At 42.3% G+C, this 25,207-nt stretch overlaps 1 protein-coding gene across 12 annotated transcripts in view; it reads right to left on the reverse strand.

Moving 5' to 3' along the window:
* MAP7D2 (MAP7 domain containing 2) overlaps positions 1-25,207 on the reverse strand; it is a 167,357-nt gene that overhangs the window by 18,632 nt on the left and 123,518 nt on the right. For 6 of the 12 annotated variants that reach the window (XM_040338229.1, XM_040338230.1, XM_040338239.1 and 3 more), the window contains 5 exons: positions 20,789-20,914; positions 14,926-15,074; positions 11,923-12,050; positions 8,919-9,145; positions 5,286-5,418 (listed from right to left, as the gene is read on the reverse strand). In XM_040338229.1, coding sequence (XP_040194163.1) covers positions 5,286-5,418; positions 8,919-9,145; positions 11,923-12,050; positions 14,926-15,074; positions 20,789-20,914 — 763 coding nt within the window. The remainder of the gene's footprint in view (positions 1-5,285; positions 5,419-8,918; positions 9,146-11,922; positions 12,051-14,925; positions 15,075-20,788; positions 20,915-25,207) is intronic. The other 6 variants (XM_040338235.1, XM_040338237.1, XM_040338238.1 and 3 more) reach the window with 2 other exon arrangements.

Here is a 25,207-nt window from a genome sequence, read left to right on the forward strand (position 1 = left end):
TTGTTCAGGCAGAAGAAACAGGGGGCCTTCGCATTTTCTCTTGAGGCGAAGAGGTCCACCTCCAGAGTTCTCCATCTCTTGTTCAGGAGCTGAAAGACCTCCTGGTTGAGGGTCCACTCGCCCTCCCTCAGCTGCCTCCGACTGAGGAAGTCTGCTGTTACGTTTCTTTCTCCCCTCAGAAAGACCGCCGAAAGGGAGAGGGTGTGGATCTCGGCCCAGCCCAGAATCTCTGCTGTCAGGACCGACAAACTTTCGCTTCTCGTGCCGCCCTGCTTGTTTAAATAGGCTACGGCCGATGAATTGTCCGATCTCACCTGAATGTGGTGCCCCTGGAGTTCCTCTTGAAAGAACCTGAGGGCTAGGCCCACTGCCCTCAGCTCCTTCCAATTGGAAGATCTTTTCAGATCTTGGAGACCCCAGGTACCCTGCGCTGGAAGGGATCCCAGGTGCGCTCCCCAGCCCTTGCCGCTTGCGTCTGTGGTTACCACCCGAGACACCGGGATAATCCACAGACGTCCTTGGGTTATGTTGGTGGCCTTTCTCCACCACCAGAGGGATCTTTTTACCTGAAGGGGTACTAGAATCAAGGAGTCTAGGGCTTCTAGGCTGTGATCCCAGACCCTTAGCAGGAAGGCCTGCAGTGGGCGAAAGTGAATCCCTGCCCACTGTACGGCTGGGAGGGCAGATGTCAGCAGACCTAGCGTTGACATCAGGGACCTTAGTGACACCTGTTGATTGTTTTGGAGGGAAGCTACTGCTCTGTCCAACTTCTTGACTTTCTCTACCGGGAGGAACACTCTTGAGAGAGTAGAATCCAGCAGGTACCCTAGGTAAGTGATCTGTTGGGATGGAATTAAACTGGACTTGTCTAGGTTCAGTAACCACCCTAGGTCTGTTAGAACCTTCTTGGTCACTTCCAGGTCCCTGGATAGCTGCTCTGGCGAGGCTGCGAAAAGTAGCAGGTCGTCCAGATAGGCTATGATGGATATTCCCTGAAGTCGCAGAAACGCTATGGGTTCTGCCAGGATTTTGGTAAAAATCCGGGGCGAGGAGGATAGCCCGAATGGCAGAGCCTGGAACTGGAGGTGTACAATCGTTCCCTCTAGGTCCACGGCCAATCGCAGATAACTCTGAGAATTCTCTGCGATCGGGACGTGCAAGTATGCGTCTCTGAGGTCCAGAGATACCATGAAACAATTGAGGGGAAGGAGGGCTCTGACTGTATAAACTGATTCCATACGGAATTTCCTGTATGAAATGGATCTGTTCAGAGGTTTTAGGTTTAGGATTAACCTGTATCTTCCCGAGGGCTTCTTTACCACAAAGATGTGTGAATAAAATCCCCTTCCTTCCTCTGCCCTTGGAACTCTGAGGATGACACTCTGATCCTCTAGCTCCCTTAGAGCTCCCAACAAGGCTTCGGATTTCTCCTTGTCCCTGGGTAGATGGGTGACTAGGTATCTCTGGGGGGGAGGTGATGAAAATTCCAGTCGGTATCCCCCTCTTATGACCGCCAGGACAAACTGGTTTGGGGAGATTGATTCCCATTGTGGGAGAAAGGTCCCCAGTCTTCCTCCCACCCTGACTAACAAGTCATGGGTTTTTAGGGGGCTGGACAGGAGGGTGAAAAATCGCTCCACCTCTGCCTCTGCCCCTGGGGGTCCAAACCTTCTTTTGGCCTGCTGGTTTGGCCCCTTTTTGCTTATGCGGACGAAACCCCCTTCCTGCCTGTACTGTGACTTTCTTTTTAGGAGGAAAGGCTTTCTTTTTGTCCGCCGTGCGGTCTAGTACTGCTTCAAGGCCTGGGCCAAAAAGCAGGTCCCCTGTGAAGGGAATACCACATAACTTGGATTTAGAGGCGCTGTCGCCAGTCCAAGTCTTGAGCCAGAGGGCCCTTCTGGCCGAGTTAGCCAGAACCGCCGATCTGGCCGACATGCGGACTGACTCCGCTGAGGCATCCGCTATATAAGCGACTCCTTGCAGGATAGTAGGGAAGGAGGCTAAAATAGTTTCCTTATCCGTACCAGCTTCAATGTGCTCCTGAATTTTAGAGAGCCAATGCTCCAGATTGCGAGCCATTACCGTGACGGCAAGTTCTGGTTTAAGATTCCCCATAGTAGAATCCCAACATTTCTTTAATAGGGAATCCATTCTTTTGTCCATAACATCGGACAAAACCCCCATGTCCTCGAACGCTAAATCCGTGTTCCTGGACACTTGGGAGAAGGCGGCGTCTAATTTGGGGCTTTTGTTCCAAACAGATAAAGGATCCTCTGAGAAAGGGAATCTCCTCTTTAGGGATCTGGAAAAAAAGGGTTTCCTTTCAGGATCCTGCCACTCCTTCTTAATGGTCTCAACCAGTATATCATGTACTGGGAAGACCTTTTTCTCTTGCTCCTCCAGACCCCTGTACATTCGATCATGGAGGGTAAGAGGTTTCTTGTCGGTTTGGATACCAAGGGTTGTGTAAACTTCCCCTAAGAGGTCCTCTACCTCATCCAGTGACAATTTGTACCTAGAGGGCTTCCTGGACTCCCCGTCCTGGTCCTCTCCCTCTGACCCCTCTTGAGAATCAGAGGTGGCACTATCTGGAGGAACCTGTTCCTCTTGGGAAGGGCCTGCGGAAACATCTGCCATAGCTGCTGCAATGGGTATGACAGGAGCAGGACCCTGAGCCTGTGGCTGGGTTGTAACCTGGGTAGGGACAGCCAAAGGCTGTAACCTCTCAAACAGAGATTTGAATGAGGAGAACGTGGATGACAGCTCTTTAACAGAGGCTGCAAGTCCTGACTCCTGTTCTAATTCATTTTCCCTGACCAGGGATTGAATGCAATCCCTACATAGGACCTTAGTCCATGTTTCTGGAAGGACATCCCTACAGGAGGCACACTTCCTCTTTGAGCTATGCCTTCCACTTCCCGTTTTTTCAATGGCTTGCCTCCCCATGCATTGAACCCTACATGGAGAGGCAAACCTAAGCTAGAGAGCGCCCCTCCCCAGGGTACTCTTACCTTAGGCTCGCTGGAGGTAGCGTCAGTTGTCAGGGCTGGCTCTGGAGATGCTGCCGACATGACTGCAGGTGGCTGCTTGCTGAGAGCTTCTCCTCGCCTGTGCGAGATCCGACTCCCTCCAGCGTCCACCCGGACCTCCTATCAGCACCGCGACCCGGAACCGGAAGTCGCGGTTCAAAGGGGAGACATCCGCTCTACGCCGGAAATGACGTCACCCGCCGTCCAGCCCGCTCGGTTCAAAAAAAAATTCTTTGCGGCCTGTAGTACAGGGCGAGCCTGGATGTCCCCCCCGCTGCGCCCCGCTGGACGAGATAGGGGTCCCCCGCAACCAGGAGCCGCGCTCGGCGTGGAAGGGGTGGCTAATGGTGGGCCTGCACCGCACCAGGATTCACCTGGAAGCCTCTGCTTCCTTAAGGTAAAATAGATGGCCTCAGTCCTCTGCCTGAATTGGCCTAGGTTCCCATGCACAGTGTCTCCCCACCGGAGAAAACCCTAATACTGAGGTCTGGCAGGGGGAGTGAGAAATTTATGGGCTGGCGCAGTGTTTCCTAGAGGAAGAGGAGGAGTATCTCTCAATTGTGGGCTGTCCTGAAAGATGGGAGGGGAAAACGGCATGAGAAAAACAAACCGACTGCTTTTGCTTCTGTAAATAATTTGTCTTAAATATGTTGAAATCACTGGCCTGGAACAAGTATTAAGATATGAAGAGCTAACTTATTTGCTGCATGCATGTGTCAGGTCAATGACACAGAAGTATCAATAGCCAGATAGACATCTTCAAAAGAATGGAATCCAATTTTCCTCACAACAGGAGAATAAAGTAAAATACTAACTTGAGGATCAACACAACACAGGCAAATTATACATTTTTGTATATCCCTGTTACTAGAATAGCTATAATTTTTAACACTTGCTATTTTTTAATTCCATTTTGCTGTATTTGGTAGAAAGGATCTGTAGGGCAAATATTATCAGCAATATTTCCTTATCCAAACTATTAATTGCGATATAAAGCCTTAAAATCGATAAAGGGTTGATTCTTTAGTTTCCAATATTTGCAACAGCCAATCAGATTCTCAGGTTATCACCAGCATAACATAAGAATATATCAGAGTAAGGACAATAGTTATCCAAGTACCAGTTTTTCAAATAATGATATATACAGTGGATATAAAAAGTCTACACACCCCTGTTAAAATGTCAGGTTTCTGCGATGTAAAAAAATGAAATGGTTTTGCACAGGAACAGCCCAAATCCTGCGCTTCTTGGCTCCCTTGCCAGCACTCCTCCCTCCTGCCGAGTGCCCCCCCCCCACCCCCCACAGCAAGCAGCTTGCTATGCAGGCACCCAAGCCCAGCTGCAGCTCCATGTGTCCATTCAGACATGAAGCCGCGGTTTGACCCCACCCCCTCTCTCCTGATTGGCTGACTTTGATTGACCTCAACGAGAGCCACCGATGTGTCTCAGCCAATCAGGAGGGAGAGTCCCGGAAGGCCATGGCATCTGTGCAACATCGCTGGATAAAAATGGGGCTCAGGTAAGTATTCGGGGGTTACTGCACACAGGTTTTTTTATCTTCATGTAGTAAGATAAAAAAAACTTCTGCCTTTCAACCTCTTTAAATATACCAGACAAGAGGGGACCAATAAAAGGGACAAGAGATTAATAGCTATAGGAAAAATGGTGTCCCCATGCCTGAGATTACAATCTTCGTGGGAACCCCACAGGGTCCGGCAACCTTCAAAGTAAAAAGTTAAGAAAACAAAGTGAAGAAAAACAAAAAGGGGGGGGGGGGCTGTTAAGGAACTGGCAAGTACCAAATCCATGGGTCCCACGTGCTGTCAGATTTCTTAGTGTTATGGAGAGTAGAGGCGAGTTTGTCATTGACCAGAATTCAATAAAGCTTATGCTTTTCATGGTCAAATAGTACAACCGACCACTGCCAATGTTTAGTGATACTAATTTGTGCTGTGAGGAACATATAAGAGTTTCACGGATTTCTTTTGGACCTCGTCAGGTAACTTAAGGAAGAGGGCCTCCTCTGGGGATCTGCGAATTTCTACTCCCACCACTGAATAAAAGTTACATTCCAAGGTCGTACAATCAAAGTTGGCAAGGAAACATTAAGGGCCGTTTTTTGGAAATTCATGGATAGCACTGAGATTTGAGAAAAATGGCTTAGCAATGATAGAAAATTAAGCAGGGTCATATTTGAAAGCGTCACTAAGATCAGGTCGGGAATCAGACCAGACCAGGGTGTAGGCTCGAACCCACCTCTCTGCCTCCTCACGCTCGCGTCTTTCTTGCTCTTCTTGTTCTTTTTGGAGTCGTGCCTGACGCCTCTTCTCTGCCAGTATCTTTGAAGCCTCATCGGCATCAGTTGTTCCTGCTGTGATCTTTCCAGAACCTGGAACAGGAAAGGAAAATAAATTAAAGACAGTGTATAAAGTCCCTCCAAACCCCTGATGATAGGGAATGTGTTGTTGGCGAAAGTACAGCAGCAGTTTTTGTAAGACTAGCGCTGTCCACAGTGCTGAACCTGCTTCATCTACATTTCCACAAAAATGATGTAAAAAGTCAGAAGCACCTTACTCACTAGTGTGCACGAGTATGCAATTTTTTTTTAATTTTATTAATTTAGCTTCAATATATCTGCCGATCTTGTGTTAGATCTCCTTCATCCATTCCTCTACAGCAGTGTTTCTCAACTCCAGTCCTCAAGGCACCCCAACAGGCCATGTTTTCAGGATTTCCCTCGGATGAAATGGCTGTGATAATTACTAAGGCAGTGAAACTGATCAAATCACATGTGCAAAGTAATGGAAATCCTGAAAACATGACCTGTTGGGGCGCCTTGAGGACTGGAGTTGAGAAACACTGCTCTACAGGAACCTTTAAAGTAGAACCATAGGCAAAATGCTTTTTTCATTTTGGATAGAGCAAGTGAGGGTTAAAACCCGTCAGATTTCCCCCCCCCCCCATCTCTGTGTCCCATTGCGGAGCTTTACCTTCACTCCCTGTTCCATAGCCACACAAGAAATACCTACAAAAAGAAATTCTTTGGGGACCCTCGGGTCACCGGGAACTAGTATCCCCCTTGGAAGAGTTCCCCTCCATTACTTTTCTGGGGGTATCTTTTACTTTCACTGATGGTAAAAAGGAGAAATAGGGAGGGTGAATCTCCTTAACAGGGACACAGACGGCAATATAAACTGACAGGTGCTCTAATCCCTCTCCGCTCAATCCAAAATAAAAAAAAGTTTTGCCTTTAGTTATACTTTAACCACTTAAGCCCCAGACCATTTTGTTGCTAAATGCCCAGGCCAGGTTTTGCGATTCGGCACTGCGTCGCTTTAACAGAAAACAAAATTGGCGTCCTTTTTTCCCCACAAATAGAGCTTTCTTTTGGTGGTATTTGATCACCTCTGCGGTTTTTATTTTGTGCGCTATAAACAAAAATAGAGCGACAATTTTGAAAAAAATTCAATATATTTTACTTTTTGCTATAATAAATATCCCCCAAAAACATATATAAATTTTTTTTTGCAATAAGTGTTTATCGATTGGTTTGCGCAAAATTTATAGCGTTTACAAAATAGGGGATAGTTTTATAGCATTTTTATAAATTTTTTTTTTTTTACTACTATTGGCGGCGATCAGCGATTTTTTTCTTGACTGCGACATTATGGCAGACACTTCGGACAATTTTGACACATTTTTGGGACCATTGTCATTTTCACAGCAAAAAATGCATTTAAATTGCATTGTTTATTGTGAAAAGGACAGTTGCAGTTTGGGAATTAACCACAGGTGGCGCTGTAGGAGTTAGGGTTCACCTAGTGTGTGATTACAACTGTAGGGGGGTGTGGCTGTAGGAACGTCATCGATCGAGTCTCCCTATAAAAGGGATCACTCGATCGATGCAGCCACCACAGTGAAGCACGGGGAAGCCGTGTTTACATATGGCTCTCCCCGTTCTTCAGCTCCCCGAGGTAAGCCGCCCGCCGCAGAGGGGGTCCCGATCGGACCCCCGACCCGCTAGAAGGCAGGGACGTATATATACACGCCCATCTGCCTGTACGTGCCATTCTGTGGACGTAAATAGGCGGGTGTTAAGTGGTTAAAGTAGTGGTCTCCAAACTGCGGCCCTTTGGGCACTATTTCATCCACTGATACAAACAATGGGGCATAATTTCCCTCTACTGAGACCAGGGGCACAATTCCTCCCAGTTACACCAATGATGGGGCACAATTCCATCCAATGACACCAACAATTGGGCGTTGTGACCCGATGATCGTTCACAGAAAAGAGGGATCTGCCTGTGTAAAGCCAAGATGAATCATGGATATCTCTTCCTTAAGTGTGACACTGCCCCACACAGTTAGTTAGCACCTCCCTATAGAACATTTAACCCTTTGATCCCCCTCCCTGCCAGTTCTATTTATACTGTAATCAGTGCATTTTTATAGCACTGATCACTTATTGGTGTCACTGGACTCCAAAAAGTGTTTAGTGTCAGATTTGTCCGCCGCAATCCCACTAAAACGCGCAAATTGTAATAAATAAAAGGCCCCATCTATCCCGTAGTTTGTAGACGCTATAACTTTTGCGCAAACTAATCAATATACGCTTATTTCGATTTTTTTTTACTACAAATATGTAGAAGAATACATATTGGCCTAAATTGATAAAGAAATGTTTTTTTTTTTTTACTTTTTTTGGGATATGTATTCTAGCAGAAAGTAAAAAAACATTTTTTTTCCCCAAATTGTCGGTGTTTATAGCGTAAAACATTTTTAAAGCACAGAGGCGATCAAATGGCACCAAAAGAAAGCTCCATTTCTAAAAAAAAAAAAAAAAAAGACGACATTTGGGTACAGCGTCACACCACCGCGCAATTCTCAGTTAAAATTACGCAATGCCACAATCGCAAAAAATGGCCTGGTCAGGAAATGGGTAAAACCTTTCTGGTGGTTAATTGGAGAGCAAAGGCTCCCCTTACACACATCATTGAGCGCTTGCAATACCTTATATGATGGATGTAATTATTAAAAAGGTACATGTACTCACGTTACTGTATTATACCAAATAAGATTGTAATACCTCCTACTTGACCTCCTACTGTTACTTTGCTGGAATATACTTTACTTCTCCACTGGGGTCGGAGGTGTGAAAAAGGATGCCAGTTCTTTTGGTAGGGGTTGATTTACTAAAACTGAAGAATGCAATATCCAGGGCAGCTGTGCATGGTAGCTTCTAACTTCAGCTTGTTCAATTAAAGGAGTAACGGAAAAAAAAAATGTTTTGCTGAAATGACTGGTTACAGGGTAGAGAGACATAATAGTTAACAGATTCCTTTTAAAAATGATTAAAAACAGATAAAAATCAATCATAATATACCTACAGTTTCATTTTTGCATGTTTCCTGCTTCTCTGCAGCACAGAGCCAATACAGGGCAGTGATGGTTTGGAAAACTAAACTGATTGGTGTTGAGGGGTTTTAGACACACAGTAATCACACCTCCTTGATTAGTGACCACAGAGAGAAAGCTCCCATGACTTTTTTCATCAGGAAACAGACAACCAGGAAGTGTTCAGAACAGAGAAGGATTACAGCAAAAACGAACAATGAGGACATGAAACCAGGACTGCAGTAAGGTAAAGGAAGCTATTTAGCTAAAAAAAAAAAAAAAAAAAAAAAATTCCTTGAAGGTCCCTTTAAGCTTTAAACAAAAAAAAAAACCTGGAAGCGGTTTGGTTTCTATGCAGAGCTGCACCAGATTTTGCACTTTCAAGTTAAAGCAAATGAACCCCAGTGTGTACACCTTTATATCCCTTGTGAGATCCTAGAAGTGTGCTGCAACTCTAAAAAGCATTATAAAAACGCAGAAAATTATATTACTTACTTTCATTAGCATCTTTCTTCTCACTAGGGGAGAGACTTTTCTCTAGTTTGGAGGATTCTGTTTTCGATACCACAGGATGTTCCTCTGTTTCAGGACTTGTTTTGAGTTTCTCAGATCTCTTTTTAGGTGCATCTTGGCCAGCATTTGGGCTAGATCGAGGTTTCATAGGAGCTGGGAACGGCTTGTTGTTTTTCACTGGAGACTGAGCATATGACTTTGAAAGTGATCTGCAAATAAAAAATATATGTACAGGCAATGAGTTCTGCTACCATCCAAACATTCCAATTTAGTCTAAAAAAAAAAAAAAAAAAAAGATGCAAGTTTACCGTGATGACCTGGAATTTAATAGAAGCAATAGCTTATGGCAACCGTTAAGATTCCAACTTATTTTTTTTTTTTTTAAATAGCTTAGAAACAAAGCATACAGTATCTCACAAAAGTGAGTACACCCCTCACATTTTTGTAAATATTTTATCATATCGTTTCATGTGACACTTTGCTACAATGTAAAGTAGTGAGTGTGCAGCTTGTATAACAGTGTAAATTTGCTGCCCCCTCAAAATAACACAACACACAGCCATTAATGTCTAAACCGCTGGCAACAAAAGCGAGTACACCCCTAAGTGAAATTGTCCAAATTGGGCCAAATTAGCAATTTTCCCTCCCCTGTGTCATGTGACTAATTAGTGTTACAATGTCTCAGGTGTGATGGGGAGAAGGTGTGTTAAATTTGGTGTTATCGCTCTCACTCTCTCATACTGGTCACTGGAAGTTCAACATTGCACCTCATGGCAAAGAACTCTGAGGATCTGAGAAAAATAATTGTTGCTCTACATAAAGATGGCCTAGGCCAGTGATGGCGAACCTTGGCACCCCAGATGTTTTGGAACTACATTTCCCATGATGCTCAACTACACGGCAGAGTTAGTTAGTTCCAAAACATCGGGGGTGCCGAGGTTCGCCATCACTGGTCTAGGCTATAAAGGAGATAGGCAAGACATTGAAACTGAGCTGCAGCATGGTGGCAAAGACCATACAGCAGTTTAACAGGACAGGTTCCAGTCAGAACAGGCTTCGCCATGGTCGACCAAAGAAGTTGAGTGCATGTGCTCAGCGTTCTATTCAGAGGTGGTCTTTGCGAAATAGACGTATGGGTGCTGCCAGCATTGCTGCAGAGGTTGAGGGGGTGGGGGGTCAGCCTGTCAGTGCTCAGACCATACGTCGCACACTGCATCAAGTTAGTCTGCATTAGCCTCTTCTAAAAGATGACGCACACGAAAGCCTGCAAACAGTTTGCTAAAGACAAGCAGACCAAGGACATGGATTACTGTAACCATGTCCCGTGGTCTGATGAGACCAAGATAAACCTATGTGGCTCAGATGGTGTCAAGCGTGTGTGGCGGCAACCAGATGAGGAGTACAAAGACAAGTGTGTCTTGCCTAAAGTCAAGCATGGGGGTTGGAGTGTCAAAAAATTGGGCCAACTTTACTCTTGTCAAATACAGTGTGACAAAAAGTATTGCAACAACTGCCATTTTATTCTCTAGGGCGTTGGAAGAAAAGAAAAAAAAAAAAAAATATTATATATATATATATATATATATATATATATATATATATATATATATATATATATATATATATATATATATATATATATATATATATATATATATATATATATATATATGTGGGTTCCAAGTAATTTTCTAGCAAAAAAATAATGTTTTTAACTTGTAAACACCAAATCTTAGAGGCTCGGTCCTTAAGTGGTTAAAGCAGCAGTATGACCATGTTGATGCCACACCACAGCTTCATAAATGCACTCCATCAGGTCAGGAACAGGAAGTAAAGGCTCTCTTTAATGGAGACATGAATAGTAACGTTTAACCACCTCCTGCCCGCGCTATATCCGAAAGACTGCTACCGTGCGGGCCTCAATTGCCGGGAGGGAGTCTATAAACGTGCCTCAGATCAGGGCACGCTCTGATCGAGTCAATGAGACTCGGCTAATCACAGATCGGGGTAAGGGGCCGATCCTGTGATTGCTGTCACATGTACCACACAGCCAATACTTGTCAGATATTTCTGCAGCTCCTTTATTGTTGCTGTAGGCCACTTGGCAGCCTCCCTGACCAGTTTTCTTCTCGTCTTTTCATACATTTTGGAGGGACATCCAGTTCTTGGTACGTTTGTGCCACATTTTCTCCACTTGATGACTGTCTTCACTGTGTTCCATGGTATATCTAATGCCTTGGAAATTCTTTTGTACCCTTCTCCTGATACATTTTCACAAGGCGATCCCTCTAATGCTTTGGAAGCGCTCTGCAGACCATGGATTTTGCTGTAGGATGTGACTAAGGCCCCTTTCACACCAGCGGACCATATGTCCGCTTTTTCATCCGTCTGTTTACAGATGTAAAAGGGACATACATTAATACCTATGCGATAGCGGGTGTCAGAACATCCGCTGACACCCGATCTCATCGGTGTCCGCAATCCTCCGATTCTGCAGATGGAGGAAAATCCTATGTTTCCAACCGTCTGCAGAGCGGATCGGGTGAACATGGACAGTGTGCAGGGACCGCCCTGCCATCTGACGGGTCAGCGGGGATCAACGAAGTGATCCCCGCTGAGCAAGCGGATACACATGTACGGATCCTCACGGGACCCGTACAGCTGAACTTTGAGGTTAATCAGAGGCACTTTAAATGATGGTAGGTCCGACTCCTATTTAACATGAGCTCAAATGTGATTGCTTAATTCTGAACACAGCTACATCCCCAGTTATAAGAGGGTGTGCACACTTATGCAACCACATTATTTTATTATATTTTTACCCCCCCCCACTCTAAAAGGTTACGGTTTGTTATTTTCAATTTATAGGTCACATTAAAGTGGAAAAAGATCTGAAATTATTTCTTTGTCTTTTCTTTTTTTTTATCCATTGTATAAGGTCTAGCAAAGAAAAACATAATGCATTCATAGTGCTCTGGAACCATACTTTGGTGTTGCTGGAGAAGATGATCTTTTGGACATGGTTGCAGGTGATTCAGATCTTCTAAGAGGTGAACCAATGGCACTGGCTTGTACAGGAGTTGTAGCTCGTTTTTCTTTCTTGAACTTTTCAGGCTATAAAATTAGAGAACCAGACTAAAATTGGAGCACTTGGGAAAAGAACAGTTAAAATAAAAACCGATCATGGTTACAGTTGAAAATGAACCATGCAATAAATGTAAAGTTACATTTTAGCACAATCACAAAGATCAAACATTTTTTCACAGTCAATATAGGGTGATCCCTCACCTGGATAGATTCAGCCTGATCTTCCCTGGATCAGGTGATAGTTGACATGTTTGCTCAGTTAGAAAGCCATATAATCTTACACAGAGGAAGTAAAAGTGCACTAAATTTTATAACTGTCTAAAATCCAATACGGAAAATATGGTAAAGAGCAAAAACAGGAAATGTCTACTAATGAAAGATTATTATTACGAAGTTAATGTTGGGTCAAAAAAAAAAAAATCCATTTCTATATTCTAGGATACTATAATCAGAAAGCTTAAATGATTTACGTTATTTAGCTAAAACGTGTTCAAGCCCAAATACCTGTAACCCGGGGACCGCCTGTATAAGGTTCTGCTCTATTGGCTTATGTGAGCGAGACCATGAAAGGCAGATTTTTCTTGAAGTGCTATAAACCATACAGGGAGTGCAGAATTATTAGGCAAGTTGTATTTTTGATTAATTTTATTATTGAACAGCCACCATGTTCTCAATGAACCCAAAAAACTCATTAATATCAAAGCTGAATATTTTTGGAAGTAGTTTTTAGTTTGTTTTTAGTTTTAGCTATTTTAGGGGGATATCTGTGTGTGCAGGTGACTATTACTGTGCATAATTATTAGGCAACCTAACAAAAAAAAAATATATACCCATTTCAATTATTTATTTTTACCAGTGAAACCAATATAACATCTGAACATTCACCAATATAACATCTCAACATTCACAAATATACATTTCTGACATTCAAAAACAAAACAAAAAAACAAATCAGTGACCAATATAGCCACCTTTCTTTGCAAGGACACTCAAAAGCCTGCCATGGATTCTGTCAGTGTTTTGATCTGTTCACCATCAACATTGCATGCAGCAGCAACCACAGCCTCCCAGACACTGTTCAGAGAGGTGTACTGTTTTTCCTCCTTGTAAATCTCACATTTGATGATGGACCACAGGTTCTCAATGGGGTTCAGATCAGGTGAACAAGGAGGCCATGTCATTAGTTTTTCTTCTTTTATACCCTTTCTTGCCAGCCACGCTGTGGAGTACTTGGACGCGTGTGATGGAGCATTGTCCTGCATGAAAATCATGTTTTTCTTGAAGGATGCAGACTTCTTCCTGTACCACTGCTTGAAGAAGGTGTCTTCCAGAAACTGGCAGTAGGACTGGGAGTTCAGCTTGACTCCATCCTCAACCCGAAAAGGCCCCACAAGCTCATCTTTGATGATACCAGCCCAAACCAGTACTCCACCTCCACCTTGCTGGCGTCTGAGTCGGACTGGAGCTCTCTGCCCTTTACCAATCCAGCCACGGGCCCATCCATCTGGCCCATCAAGACTCACTCTCATTTCATCAGTCCATAAAACCTTAGAAAAATCAGTCTTGAGATATTTCTTGGCCCAGTCTTGACGTTTCAACTTGTGTGTCTTGTTCAGTGGTGGTCGTCTTTCAGCCTTTCTTACCTTGGCCATGTCTCTGAGTATTGCACACCTTGTGCTTTTGGGCACTCCAGTGATGTTGCAGCTCTGAAATATGGCCAAACTGGTGGCAAGTGGCATCTTGGCAGCTGCACGCTTGACTTTTCTCAGTTCATGGGCAGTTATTTTGCGCCTTGGTTTTTCCACACGCTTCTTGCGACCCTGTTGACTATTTTGAATGAAATGCTTGATTGTTCGATGATCACGCTTCAGAAGCTTTGCAATTTTAAGAGTGCTGCATCCCTCTGCAAGATATCTCACTATTTTTGACTTTTCTGAGCCTGTCAAGTCCTTCTTTTGACCCATTTTGCCAAAGGAAAGGAAGTTGACTAATAATTATGCACACCTGATATAGGGTGTTGATGTCATTAGACCACACGCCTTCTCATTACAGAGATGCACATCACCTAATATGCTTAATTGGTAGTAGGCTTTCGAGCCTATACAGCTTGGAGTAAGACAACATGCATAAAGAGGATGATGTGGTCAAAATACTCATTTGCCTAATAATTCTGCACTCCCTGTAATAACTAATCAGAACTCACTCTTCTCAGAGTTTGAATCAGACAAGATGAATTTTTACTTGGTTGCTGTAAGCTACTACACTTTAAGTCCTTCTGAAAAATACAAAAAATGCTCATCCTAGTAAATCTGTATTAAATCGTTCGGAAACACCACCTACTGTCTAAACGATTAATCTAAAACGCCACAATACAGGAACGTGGGAGAAATTCCTCCCAGCCACCATTCCTGCAAGTCTCCTTTTCTAAATTCCAGAGGGTATATCCTGCCAAACTGTGATCCTTCCCACCCCCATAATTATTTTTTTATAATATATAAATATTACACCCAACCTTTCTCTTAATACAAACCATAAACCAAACAGACAATTGTAATCAGGCTTGAAGTCAATAAGCCATCTTTTGATGCTATATATGATGAATTAAAGAACATTTAAGAAGAGACCATGTCTGTTAAATTTTCACTGATACAATTATTTTAAATAATTTTATGTGCAATCATTTTCTCTAGGTACTGTTATGCCATAAAGCTTTAGGCGATGTATTTAGTGGAAAGCAGCTAGAATGTTCACAAGTGCACAGCACTTGCTGTGGCCCAAACAAGACTACTGGGCAAGTTGTGACAGCATATAGAAATGTAATGCTTTAACATGCAGTGTTCAAACATATACAAGTTAGATGTTTCAGGTTGAAAGGAAAGCAGTAAAGAATAAAATTGTTCACCTGTGCCTCTGGGGTAGTTGGTGTCTTTGCTCCATCTGTTGCGCTAGGAGACGGCAGGGTCTTCTTCCGCTCAGTGTTCCGTGAAGGGGAAGACTTGTAGGGAGATTTAAGAGGACTAGCAGGGGCTACACGAGGACACACATGATAGACTAAAGAGTTACAGTGTAAAGGCAAGGAACACAAGATGGTAAAGTGGGAAAATTAGAGCAGAAGGGGGAAGGAAGGGGAAATACAATATGTTAAATTCCTATATCGTACAACATATGGTCACTATCCACCAGAAGAATGTCATACAGACAAATAATGGAAACAGATCATGCTTATTTCACTAGTAAACCCATGCTTCCATGATATTAATTTGGTATGCGAATCAAGTAACCTCACAGCTTTTGCTAACAGAACGCCAGAAGAGCGAAAAAAATAAATAGTACCCAGCAACGACAGATAATGTTAGGTTTTCTTCTTGTTAATTAATAAAATGTCCTCACTACTGCATACTAATACAAGTAAAAATAATACTTGAGATGCTTTTTCATGGACACCAATATTCAATTACATCTCCCAACTGGCCATTTTCAAGGACTCCTAAGCCCTTTTTTTTTTTTTTTTTTAATAGACACAAAGAAGCCAAACGGGCCAGTAAACCCAGATTTCAGCTCGTCTAATATAAAAAAAAAAAGAAAAAATAATAATTAAATTTAAGATCTGATAGTATGGGGAAATATTTTCCAATACCCCAATTCATTTCTGCCATTCACCTCGTTTTCAGCTATACTTGGTAAGGCAGTGTGACCATGAATTGTAGTAGGCAATCAGAAAAAATAATCTACAGTTAGGGAACAAAAATACATTCTGACTGGTCGTTATGCATTACTGCACTTGTTTGACTAAATAAATCTAAAATGTTAAAGTGGTTGTAAAGTCAGAAGTTTTTTTTTTTTAAAGCTTAATGCATTCCCTCAATGCATCAAGATAAAAAGCCTTCTGTGTGCAGCAGCCCCCCTCACACTTACCTGAGGACCCTCTGTCCAGCGATGTTCACAATTTTCTCAGCCTTCCGAGATTCTCCCTCCTGATTGGTTGAGGCACAGCAGCGGTTACACTGGCTGGCGCTGCTGTCAAAGTCAGCTAGCCAATCAGGGGACACAGGGAGCTGTGACTCGTCTTGGGTGCCCCCATAGTAATCCACTTGCTGTGGGGGCACTGAACAGGAGGGAGGGGCCAGGCGCACAGAAGAGGGACCCAAGAATAGGAGGATCCAGGCTGCCCTGTGCAAAACCACTGCACAGAGCAGGTTAATATAACATGTTTGTTATTTTTATAGGAAAAAAGTGAGACTTTACAATCACTTTAAATATTTTGCTGGTATATTGCCACTATTACAGATGAGCTACACGTTTATGAATTGTAATTTTTATGATGGGAAAAAAAATATTAGGTCTACTGGCCCTTTTAGGAATGTTAAATAAAACATGAATAAATTACAACACAAAATGAAAATGATGGGTTGGAAAATGAAATGAAAGAACTAAATAACAAAACTTGAAAAGTGGATTTGAAGATTTGCTATGTTAGGGGCCATTTATAAATGTTAATTGAGACTGAGTCATGTAAAAACATGGCACCCCTATATGTTGTTACCAAATTAAACAGAAGGCCTTAACATTCCCCACTGATCTGCAGCTCTCTCAGACTGTGATAAGAGGTTGATCTATCGAATCTATGGACATCCTCTGTCACCCTGACAGTGGACTCTGGAAGACAAGACAGAGAAGCGGGGTGCTCTGGAATAATGTATTTGATTAACTGGAATGCAGAGTGAGTCAAATTTACAAAATCATCCTACCCCTTGTCAAACACACTGTGCAGTAATCCTTTAATTAAAAAAAACTAATGTCAAGTTTAGTCTTGATTGAATTTATGTCTATTAATCAGTTGTATGCTGTAACCTAAAATGGGCCATACAAAAAAGGTATTGAATTTTGTGAAAGAACACCGTTAGGATTTATAAAAATGTATCTTGTTGTCTGTTACAGGTTGAGGTATTCAATTTAAAACCTAAAGTATATAAACCTACACTGTGTGAACATAAAGGTGAATTAAATTAGGAACTGCAGCACCTCATTTACAATCTGGGCGTTCAAATAAAAAAAGAAGAAAGGTGTGCCGTCCCTTTAAATGCAAAAATCTTAATAGGTGTAAAAAAAAGGAAAAAAAAAAAAAAATGTAATAAATCACCAAATCATAAATGCAAAAACATTTAATCAATTCATACGGTGCGTTTCAGAAATAAAACGAACGTCAAAAATAAATACAGGTGATACTTGAAAACGTTGAATATCGTGCAAAAGTTCATTTATTTCACTAATGCAACTTAAAAGGTAAAACGAATATACGAGATAGACTCATTACATGCAAAGCAAGATAGTTCCAGTCGTGATTTGTGATAATTGCGATGATTATGGCTTACAGCTCATGAAAACCCCAAATCCACAATCTCAGAAAATTAGAATATTGTGAAAAGGTGCAATATTCTAGGCTCAAAAGTGTCCCACTCTAATCAGCTAATTAAGCCATAACACCTGCAAAGAGTTCCTGAGCCTTTAATAGGTCTCTCAATCATGGGACTGTTGTCCTGACAGTTGTGCAGAAAACCATCATTGACACCCTCCATAAGGAGGGAAAGCTTCAAAGGGCAATTGCAAAAGAAGTTGGATGTTCCCAAAGTGCTGTATCAAAGCACATTAATAGAAAGTTATGTTTAAGGGGAACGTGTGGAAGAAAAAGGTGCACAAAGCAGCAGGGATGACCGCAGCCTGGAGAGGATTGTCAGGAAAAGGCCATTCAAAAGTGTTGGGAACTTTCACAAGGAGGGGACTGAGGCTGGAGTCAGTGCATCAAGAGCCACCACACACAGACGGATCCTGGACATGGGCTTCAAATGTCGTATTCCTCTTGTCAAGCCACTCCTGAACAACAAACAACGTCAGAAGCGTCTTACCTGGGCTAAAGAAAAACAGACCTGGTCTGTTGCTTAGTGGTCCAAATTCCTCTTTTCTGATGAGAGCAAATTTTGCATCTCATTTGGAAACCAAGGACCCAGAGTATGGAGGAAGAATGTAGAGGCACACACTGCAAGATGCTTGAAGTCCAGTGTGAAGTTTCTACGGTCTGTGTTGATTTGGGGAGCCATGTCATCTGCTGGTGTTGGTCCACTGTGCTTCATTAGGTTCAGGGTCAACACAGCCACCTACCAGGAGATTTTGGAGCACTTCATGCTTCCTTCCACAGATGAGCTCTATGGGGATGCTGACTTAATTTTCCAGCAGGACTTGGCATCTGCCCACACTGCCAAAAGCACCAAAACATGGTTCAATGACTGTGGGATTGCTGTGCTTGATTGGCCAGCAAACTCGTCTGACCTGAACCCATATAGAGAATCTATGGGGCATTGCCAAGAGAAAGAGGAGAGACATGAGACCGGACAATGCAGAAGAGCTGAAGGCTGCTATTGAAGCATCCTGGTCTTCCATAACACCTGAGCAGTGCCACAGGCTGATAGCTTCCATGCCGTGCCGCACTGAGGCAGTAATTGCTGCAAAAGGGCCCCAAACCAAGTACTGAGTACATATGCATGCTTAAACTTTTCAGAGGTCCAATATTGTTCTATGTACAAACCTTATTTTATTGATTGCATGTAATATTCTAATTTTCTGAGATCACGGCTTGAACTATCTTGCTTTGCATGTAATGAGTCTATCTCATATTAGTTTCACCTTTTAAGTTGCATTAGTGAAATAAATGAACTTTTGCACAATATTCAAATTTTTCAAGTATAACCTATAATTTATATTCATTATACGTAGAAGTTAAAGTCCCAATAAGTGAAAATCGATTTCCCAAAGTTCAAAAGGGATGTTATTCCCAAAAAGTGATCAGCTTCTGGATAGACATATGGAGAAAAAAAAAAAAAAAAAGTACCATCAGGGATAAAAGACATGCCACAGGTCTACTCCACTACAAACGGTTATTAATCGCTTTACCGAATGGACAGATCCCACACAGAGATCATCAAGTGTATTGTTACTCCGCCGCCACTAGTGCCCTGGTATCCTTATAAATAGCCAAGCCTCCATTTGGTAAGGAGCTTATTAACCCTTTCTGCCGGAGTGGTCCTGTGGCATGTTATTTCTGGTGGTACCTTTCTCTCTTCACATGTCCATCCAGAAGCTGATCACTTTTCGGGAATCAGATCTCTTGATCTTTTGGAAAATAGATTTTTACTCATTGAGACTTTTTTTCCCTTACACGCATTACAATTAAATATGAATTGTGTATCTTTATGTATTTTTGAAAAGCAATTTATGAATTCATTAAATGTATATAGTTATGAGTTTTTTTTTATTAAAGTGGTTGTAAACCCACTATTTGGACTTTTACCTACAGGTAAGCCTACAACAAGGCTTACCTGTAGGTAAGGAGAATATCTCCTAAACCTGCACGGTTTAGGAGATATTACCCCCGCAATGCGGGCGGCGCATGCGCAGGGGGGACTCCACGGCTGAAGGACCGGCATCGCCGGACCCTGCCGATTTTAAATCTCCCGCGCGCACGCGCGGGAGTGACGTCATCGCCGCTCCAGCCAATCACAGCGCTGGAGCGGCGATACCCGGAAGACACGCCGGAGCAAGATGACATCCTGCTCGGCGTGGACCAGGTAAGTGGTACACACCTCGTTCCGAGGTAAGTATTTCATAATAGGCTAGTATGCGGTGCATACTAGCCTATTATGCCTTTTGCATTGCAGGTTTGGGGGGAAAAAAAAAAAGTTTATGCGGTTTACAACCGCTTTAAGTTGTTCAATTTACACTGTTCAATTTGTGAAGGCTGTCTACATCAAAATGTGATAGATCAGCTTTTTTTGGTTCTAGACGAGTTGAATCACATTCTTGCTACTTAAATTTCCTTAGCACTTATTCTAAAAAAAGAAGTGTAGCGCAACTACTGTTGCCATTCAGATCTTAGTGACTGTAGTCTAAAGCTTAACCTAGCTGAAAAAAATAAATGGATCCAGCTATGGCAAGGAATCTTGAGGCAGAAGGAAGACTCCTTTAATACTGGTCTTGTGCGAGAAGCAAAAGACACAATCGCTTAGCTATTGTGCCCGTGGAAACTGAAAATTATATGAACAGCCATGCTAACCCATTATGTGGGTGGTTAGTTTTTAAGCCCAATGCACTTCAAAACTGCATTAGCATGCCATTTTTTTTGTTGTTTCTCAGGTCACACTGTATTTGCCTGTACAAGGCAGATCTATGTATATAGGAAATGAACGGCTTTCTCAAAATACTGTTAAAAAGTGTATATAAACCCTTTATAAACTTGACTTATGTGCTCCCTTTTAGTCTGTTAAATATATCATTTAAAGTGTTTTGATATATCTGTCGACCGAGTCCGAAACAGAAATACCTGCCGATCTTGCCAGAAATCTTGTCCTTTAATAAATTCAAGTGCGTTCTGCCTATGCCGACTTATTAATTGCATTGTTTGACAGCTACAGAACCACATCCTCCTACATTAGCCACAATAAACGAGGGGCAGGGCTCCATAGTCTTTTCTGGTTTCTGCTCTCCTGATACAGAAGGGAGAATGAGTGTTGTCTCCCTAGGACTGGAACTGGCAAATTTACCAAGGAAAAAATACAAATACATCTACCACCAAGGACTGGTTGATGTGCTTAAAGGACCAACAAGAACAAATGTTTGGATTGAACTAGAGAGCATACATGTCTCCCTCATTTACTTTGCAGGTCAAGATTTAATGGCTGTTCACCTAATCACTTCTATTTTCTTTAACACATTACCTGACATATAATGACATGACTCATTTAGCACGGCTAGACTCCTGCTCCTGGATAAGGAAGAGTGCGTTGGAGTCAGCAGTCGAGTAACAAGGAAATTTTCCATGGGACTAAGATACATGCGATGGGCTGAAGGATGGAAGCAAATGAATGTTAGAACAAAAAAGAAACACAAAAAAAAAGGAAATTAAAATGAAATAATGGAAAACAAAATAAACTGATGAAAATAAAACAGAAAGGAAGGATGATGTATAAAATGTAAATGAAAGGGCATTCAGTATTTCAATAAATTTGAGCTATGCGTTTTTTGGCTACATTTACAAAATCCTATTTTACAATTAAACTTCCTTCCTTCCAAGTAAGAAGAACAAGTGCTCTAACTAATGTATCTAGGGGATATACATTCATTAGTTAAAGCACTTGGCCTTCACTTTACATACCTGCCATACCACCATAGTACATATTTAAAGAAACCGGTCCCAAGAGAAACCATGGAGGCCACCATTGTCGATTTCATTTGCCGCAAAAGTGAAAAATTCCCAAATTTTGGGTTGTCACTGGAACAGGAATAGAATCACTAGTTCTGGTGACAACCAGGTATTTCTGTTACTTACAGGGATTTATTTTTTCTTCCTGTCATGGTTAGGGGACAGAGCGTGAAGGAAAACTCACCAATGTGACACAGATTGCAAAATAAAATAAAGATTATGTATTCAATTTCCTCAAATACAGGGCGCATTAGGAGTGAGAATTCTGTATGCATCGATTCCTGTAATATACAATAATGGCTATACATGAGACCACCACTTGCAAAGTCAAATGATACATTTAGCGTGGCTGCAAGTCCTAGCAGAGCAGGTCTTAAATCAGTCTAGAAAAATTCACTGCAGTTTTGGCTCCTGTACAAGCTGTCTGAGTCCAACCTTCATTCCAGTCTGCTGCACAGCACCAAACAATAGCACTTTGACACACCTAAGCAAGGGTGAAGTGTCCACTCTGTACTGCAAGGTCACCTGTCTCGTGCCCAAGATGCTTACGTTACAAAAACAGAAGCCAATGTAGTACTTCTTTATATTCAGGTCTGGTACACTACCAATTCAAAGTAAAGAGGAGTGCTATTAAAAGTGGAGTTCCACCCATAAATATAACATTACATCAGTAGTTTTAAAAAAATGTCATTAGTCCTTTAAGAATTTTTTTTTTTTTTTTAGATGCCTTCAAAGTGTTGTTGCTAGGCAGAATAGTTAATCTTCCCACTTCCTGCACCTAGGTGCTTAAGCTTCACTGCACAGACTCCTGGGAATGTAGTGGGTGTAACTTTCCAGGAGTCTGTGCACTCCCAAGTGTCGAAGAATCATGTGACTTGGACAGTACAGGTGCTGAAACCTGATCTGAAACCTATTACACTGCTTGTGCAGCACTGAGCATGTGCGAGATCTGCAAGGCTGAAATCCAGGAAGTCATACAGTCTGGCTTCATGATGCCCACACTTAAGATGGCCCCAGTCAATTTCTATTTTATAAAGTGTCTAAATGCTGTAACAACCTAACAAAACGGACCTTAGTTTACAGACTAACTTTACTAGAATACATTAAGCTTGTGTATTACAGGGGTATTTATATTTAAAAAGTGAAATTGTGGCCGGAACTCCGCTTTAAGTACAAACAATGTCGAATAATTGGTAAAGGGATATCTAAGGCAGAAAATTTGGAAAATATGGTATATGCTTAATGCAAACATTTCACTTTGGCTTAATTACAATTGCCCTGATAGCTTCAAGCATGCTTCTGACATTCTGGAGACATGTCGGTTTTTACAGAGCTGACCTTACAACTTCAACTCTAATGCCACGTACACACGATCAGAAATTCCGACAAGAAAAGTCTGATGTGAGCTTTTGGTCGGAAATTCCGACCGTGTGTATGCTCCATCGGACTTTTGCTGTCGAAATTTCCCCCAACAAAAGATTGAGAGCAGGTTCTCTATTTTTCCGACGAAAAACGTTCCTATCGGAAAATCCGCTCGTCCGTATGCAATTCCGACGCGCAAAAAAAAAATCTGAATCAAGCAGAAGAGTCAAACTGCCTATTGAACTTCATTGATCTCGGCTCGTCGTACATCTTGTACGTCACCGCGTTCTTGACAGTCGGAATTTCCGACAAGATTTGTGTGACCGCGTGTATGTAACACAAGTTTGAGCCAACATTCCACGGTTTTCTCTTTCGGAATTTCTAAACACGTGTACATGACATAAGGCTTCATGTACACAAAGCCTACTTTGACTGCCGGCCGCAAGAAAAAAAAAAAAGCACATTTTACCGCAACTTTGCAACCTTTTGAGGCCAGCGATCAAAAAGGTTCATATCTTGAATGACAGCCAAGTGTGCATGAAGCCTATAGCTGCCCATAGAGGATTTTTTTTTTTCAACCTGGAAATTCTCCTTGCAGAGCTATTGTATTCAAAACTTCCCCACCATCAGAATACACTGATCAGAGGTGCTGGCTATAGCCTACAGTGCTGATCAAGCAAGTATAACCCATCAGAGTGGTTTTAGAGATTGACTTCTCTACAACATCCCTGCCCATACATGGATCGAAAAGCTGCAAAATAAGCCAATTGTATCTTCATGCCTGGTCCAATATATACAGTGAGGGAAACAAGTATTTGATCCACTGCTGATTTTGTACGTTTGCCCATTGACAAATGAATGACAAGTCTATAATTTTGGTAGTAGGTTTATTTTAACCGTGAGAGACAGAACAAAAATATAAAAAAAAAAAAAAAAAAATCAAACAAGATTTCTGGATCCCAGGTGTCTTCTATACAGGTAACAAGCTGAGATTAGGAGCACTTTCCTAAAGGGAGTGCTCCTAATCTCAGCTTGTTACCTGTATAGAAGACATACAAGATTGTAGACCTACACAAGGCTGGAGTGGGCTACAAGACCATTGCCAAGCAGCTTGGTGAAAAGGGTGACACAGTTGGTGCAATTATTCGTAAAAAAGGAAGGAACACAAAAGAACTGTCAATCTCACTCCGTCTGGGACTCCGGGCAAGATCTCACTTTGTTGAGTTTCAATGATCATGAGAATGGTGAGGAATCAGCCCAGAACTACACAGAATTTTTTTAATGAGCTCAAGGCAGCTGGGATCATAGTCACCAAGAAAACAATTGGCAACACACTACGCCGCGAATGACTGAAATCCTGCAGCGCTCGCAAGGTGCCCCTGCTCAAGAAAGCACATGTACAGGCCCATGTAAAGTTTGCTAATGAACATCTGAATGATTCAGAGGAGAGCCCTTTGGGGAGGGGGGGAGGAGGAGGAGGATGATGAGGAGGACTGCCTATGATCCAAAGAACATCATTCCTACTGTCAAACATGAAGGTGGAAACCTTATGCTTTGGGTTTTTTTTTCCTGCTAAGGGGACAGGAAAACTTCAACATACTGTCAAATCCTGAGTAAGAACATCCCCCAGACAGGGCATTGAAAATGGATCATGGATGGGTATTCCAGCATGACAATGACCCAAAACACATGGCCAAGGCAACAATGGAGTGGCTCAAGAAGAAGCACATTAAGGTCCTGCAGTGGCCTAGCCAGTCTCCAGACCTTAACCCCATAGAAAACATGTGGAGGAAGCTGAAGGTTCGAATTACCAAAGTCAGCCTCAAAACCTTAATGACTTCCAAAGAGGAGTGGGACAAAATCTCTCCTAAGATGTGTGCAAACCTAGCGGCCAACTACAAGAAACATCTGACCTCTGATTGGGTTTTGTCACCAAGTACCAAGTCATGTTTTGGGAAGTGGTCAAATACTTATTTCACTCATTAAAATGCAAATCAATTCATAACTTTTTTTAAATGCGTTTTTTTTGGATATTTTTGTTGATATTCTTTCACTGTTAATTTTAACCTACCATTAAACTTATAGATTGATAATTTCTTTGTCAGCGGGCACATGTACAAAATCAGCAGGGGATCAAATACTTATCCCCCCTCACTGTATTCCCTCTATTGTTAGCCATAGGCAGACCATACAGGAACCAAATTTCCTGCATTCACAAGTTCCCTCTCATTTCCCCCATCAACACAGACCATGCTGACAGGGGGAATCCCTCCCACCAAGCCTTTGTAATCTCCTGACGAGGGGTGGAGAAGCCGCTATACCATCCAGTAGCGATGATTGTATGTAAAATCCGGTACATTCAGTCTTCCCATACATGGTTAGAATCTCGTCCGGTTCCTGCTGAACCGACCAGGATTCAAGCTATCCATGGCTGGCCTTAGTCAGTGCAATATGCACTCATCACATACAACTAGACAGCATTCAACTGCATGAAGGCTTTTTATAGTCAGGATTTATTAATTGCTGAACGTCCGAGATAGGTCATCACACTTTGTACATCACTGTTTTTTAT

Source organism: Rana temporaria, chromosome 2 (assembly GCF_905171775.1).
Source record: "Rana temporaria chromosome 2, aRanTem1.1, whole genome shotgun sequence".
In the NCBI taxonomy this organism is placed as follows: domain Eukaryota; kingdom Metazoa; phylum Chordata; class Amphibia; order Anura; family Ranidae; genus Rana; species Rana temporaria.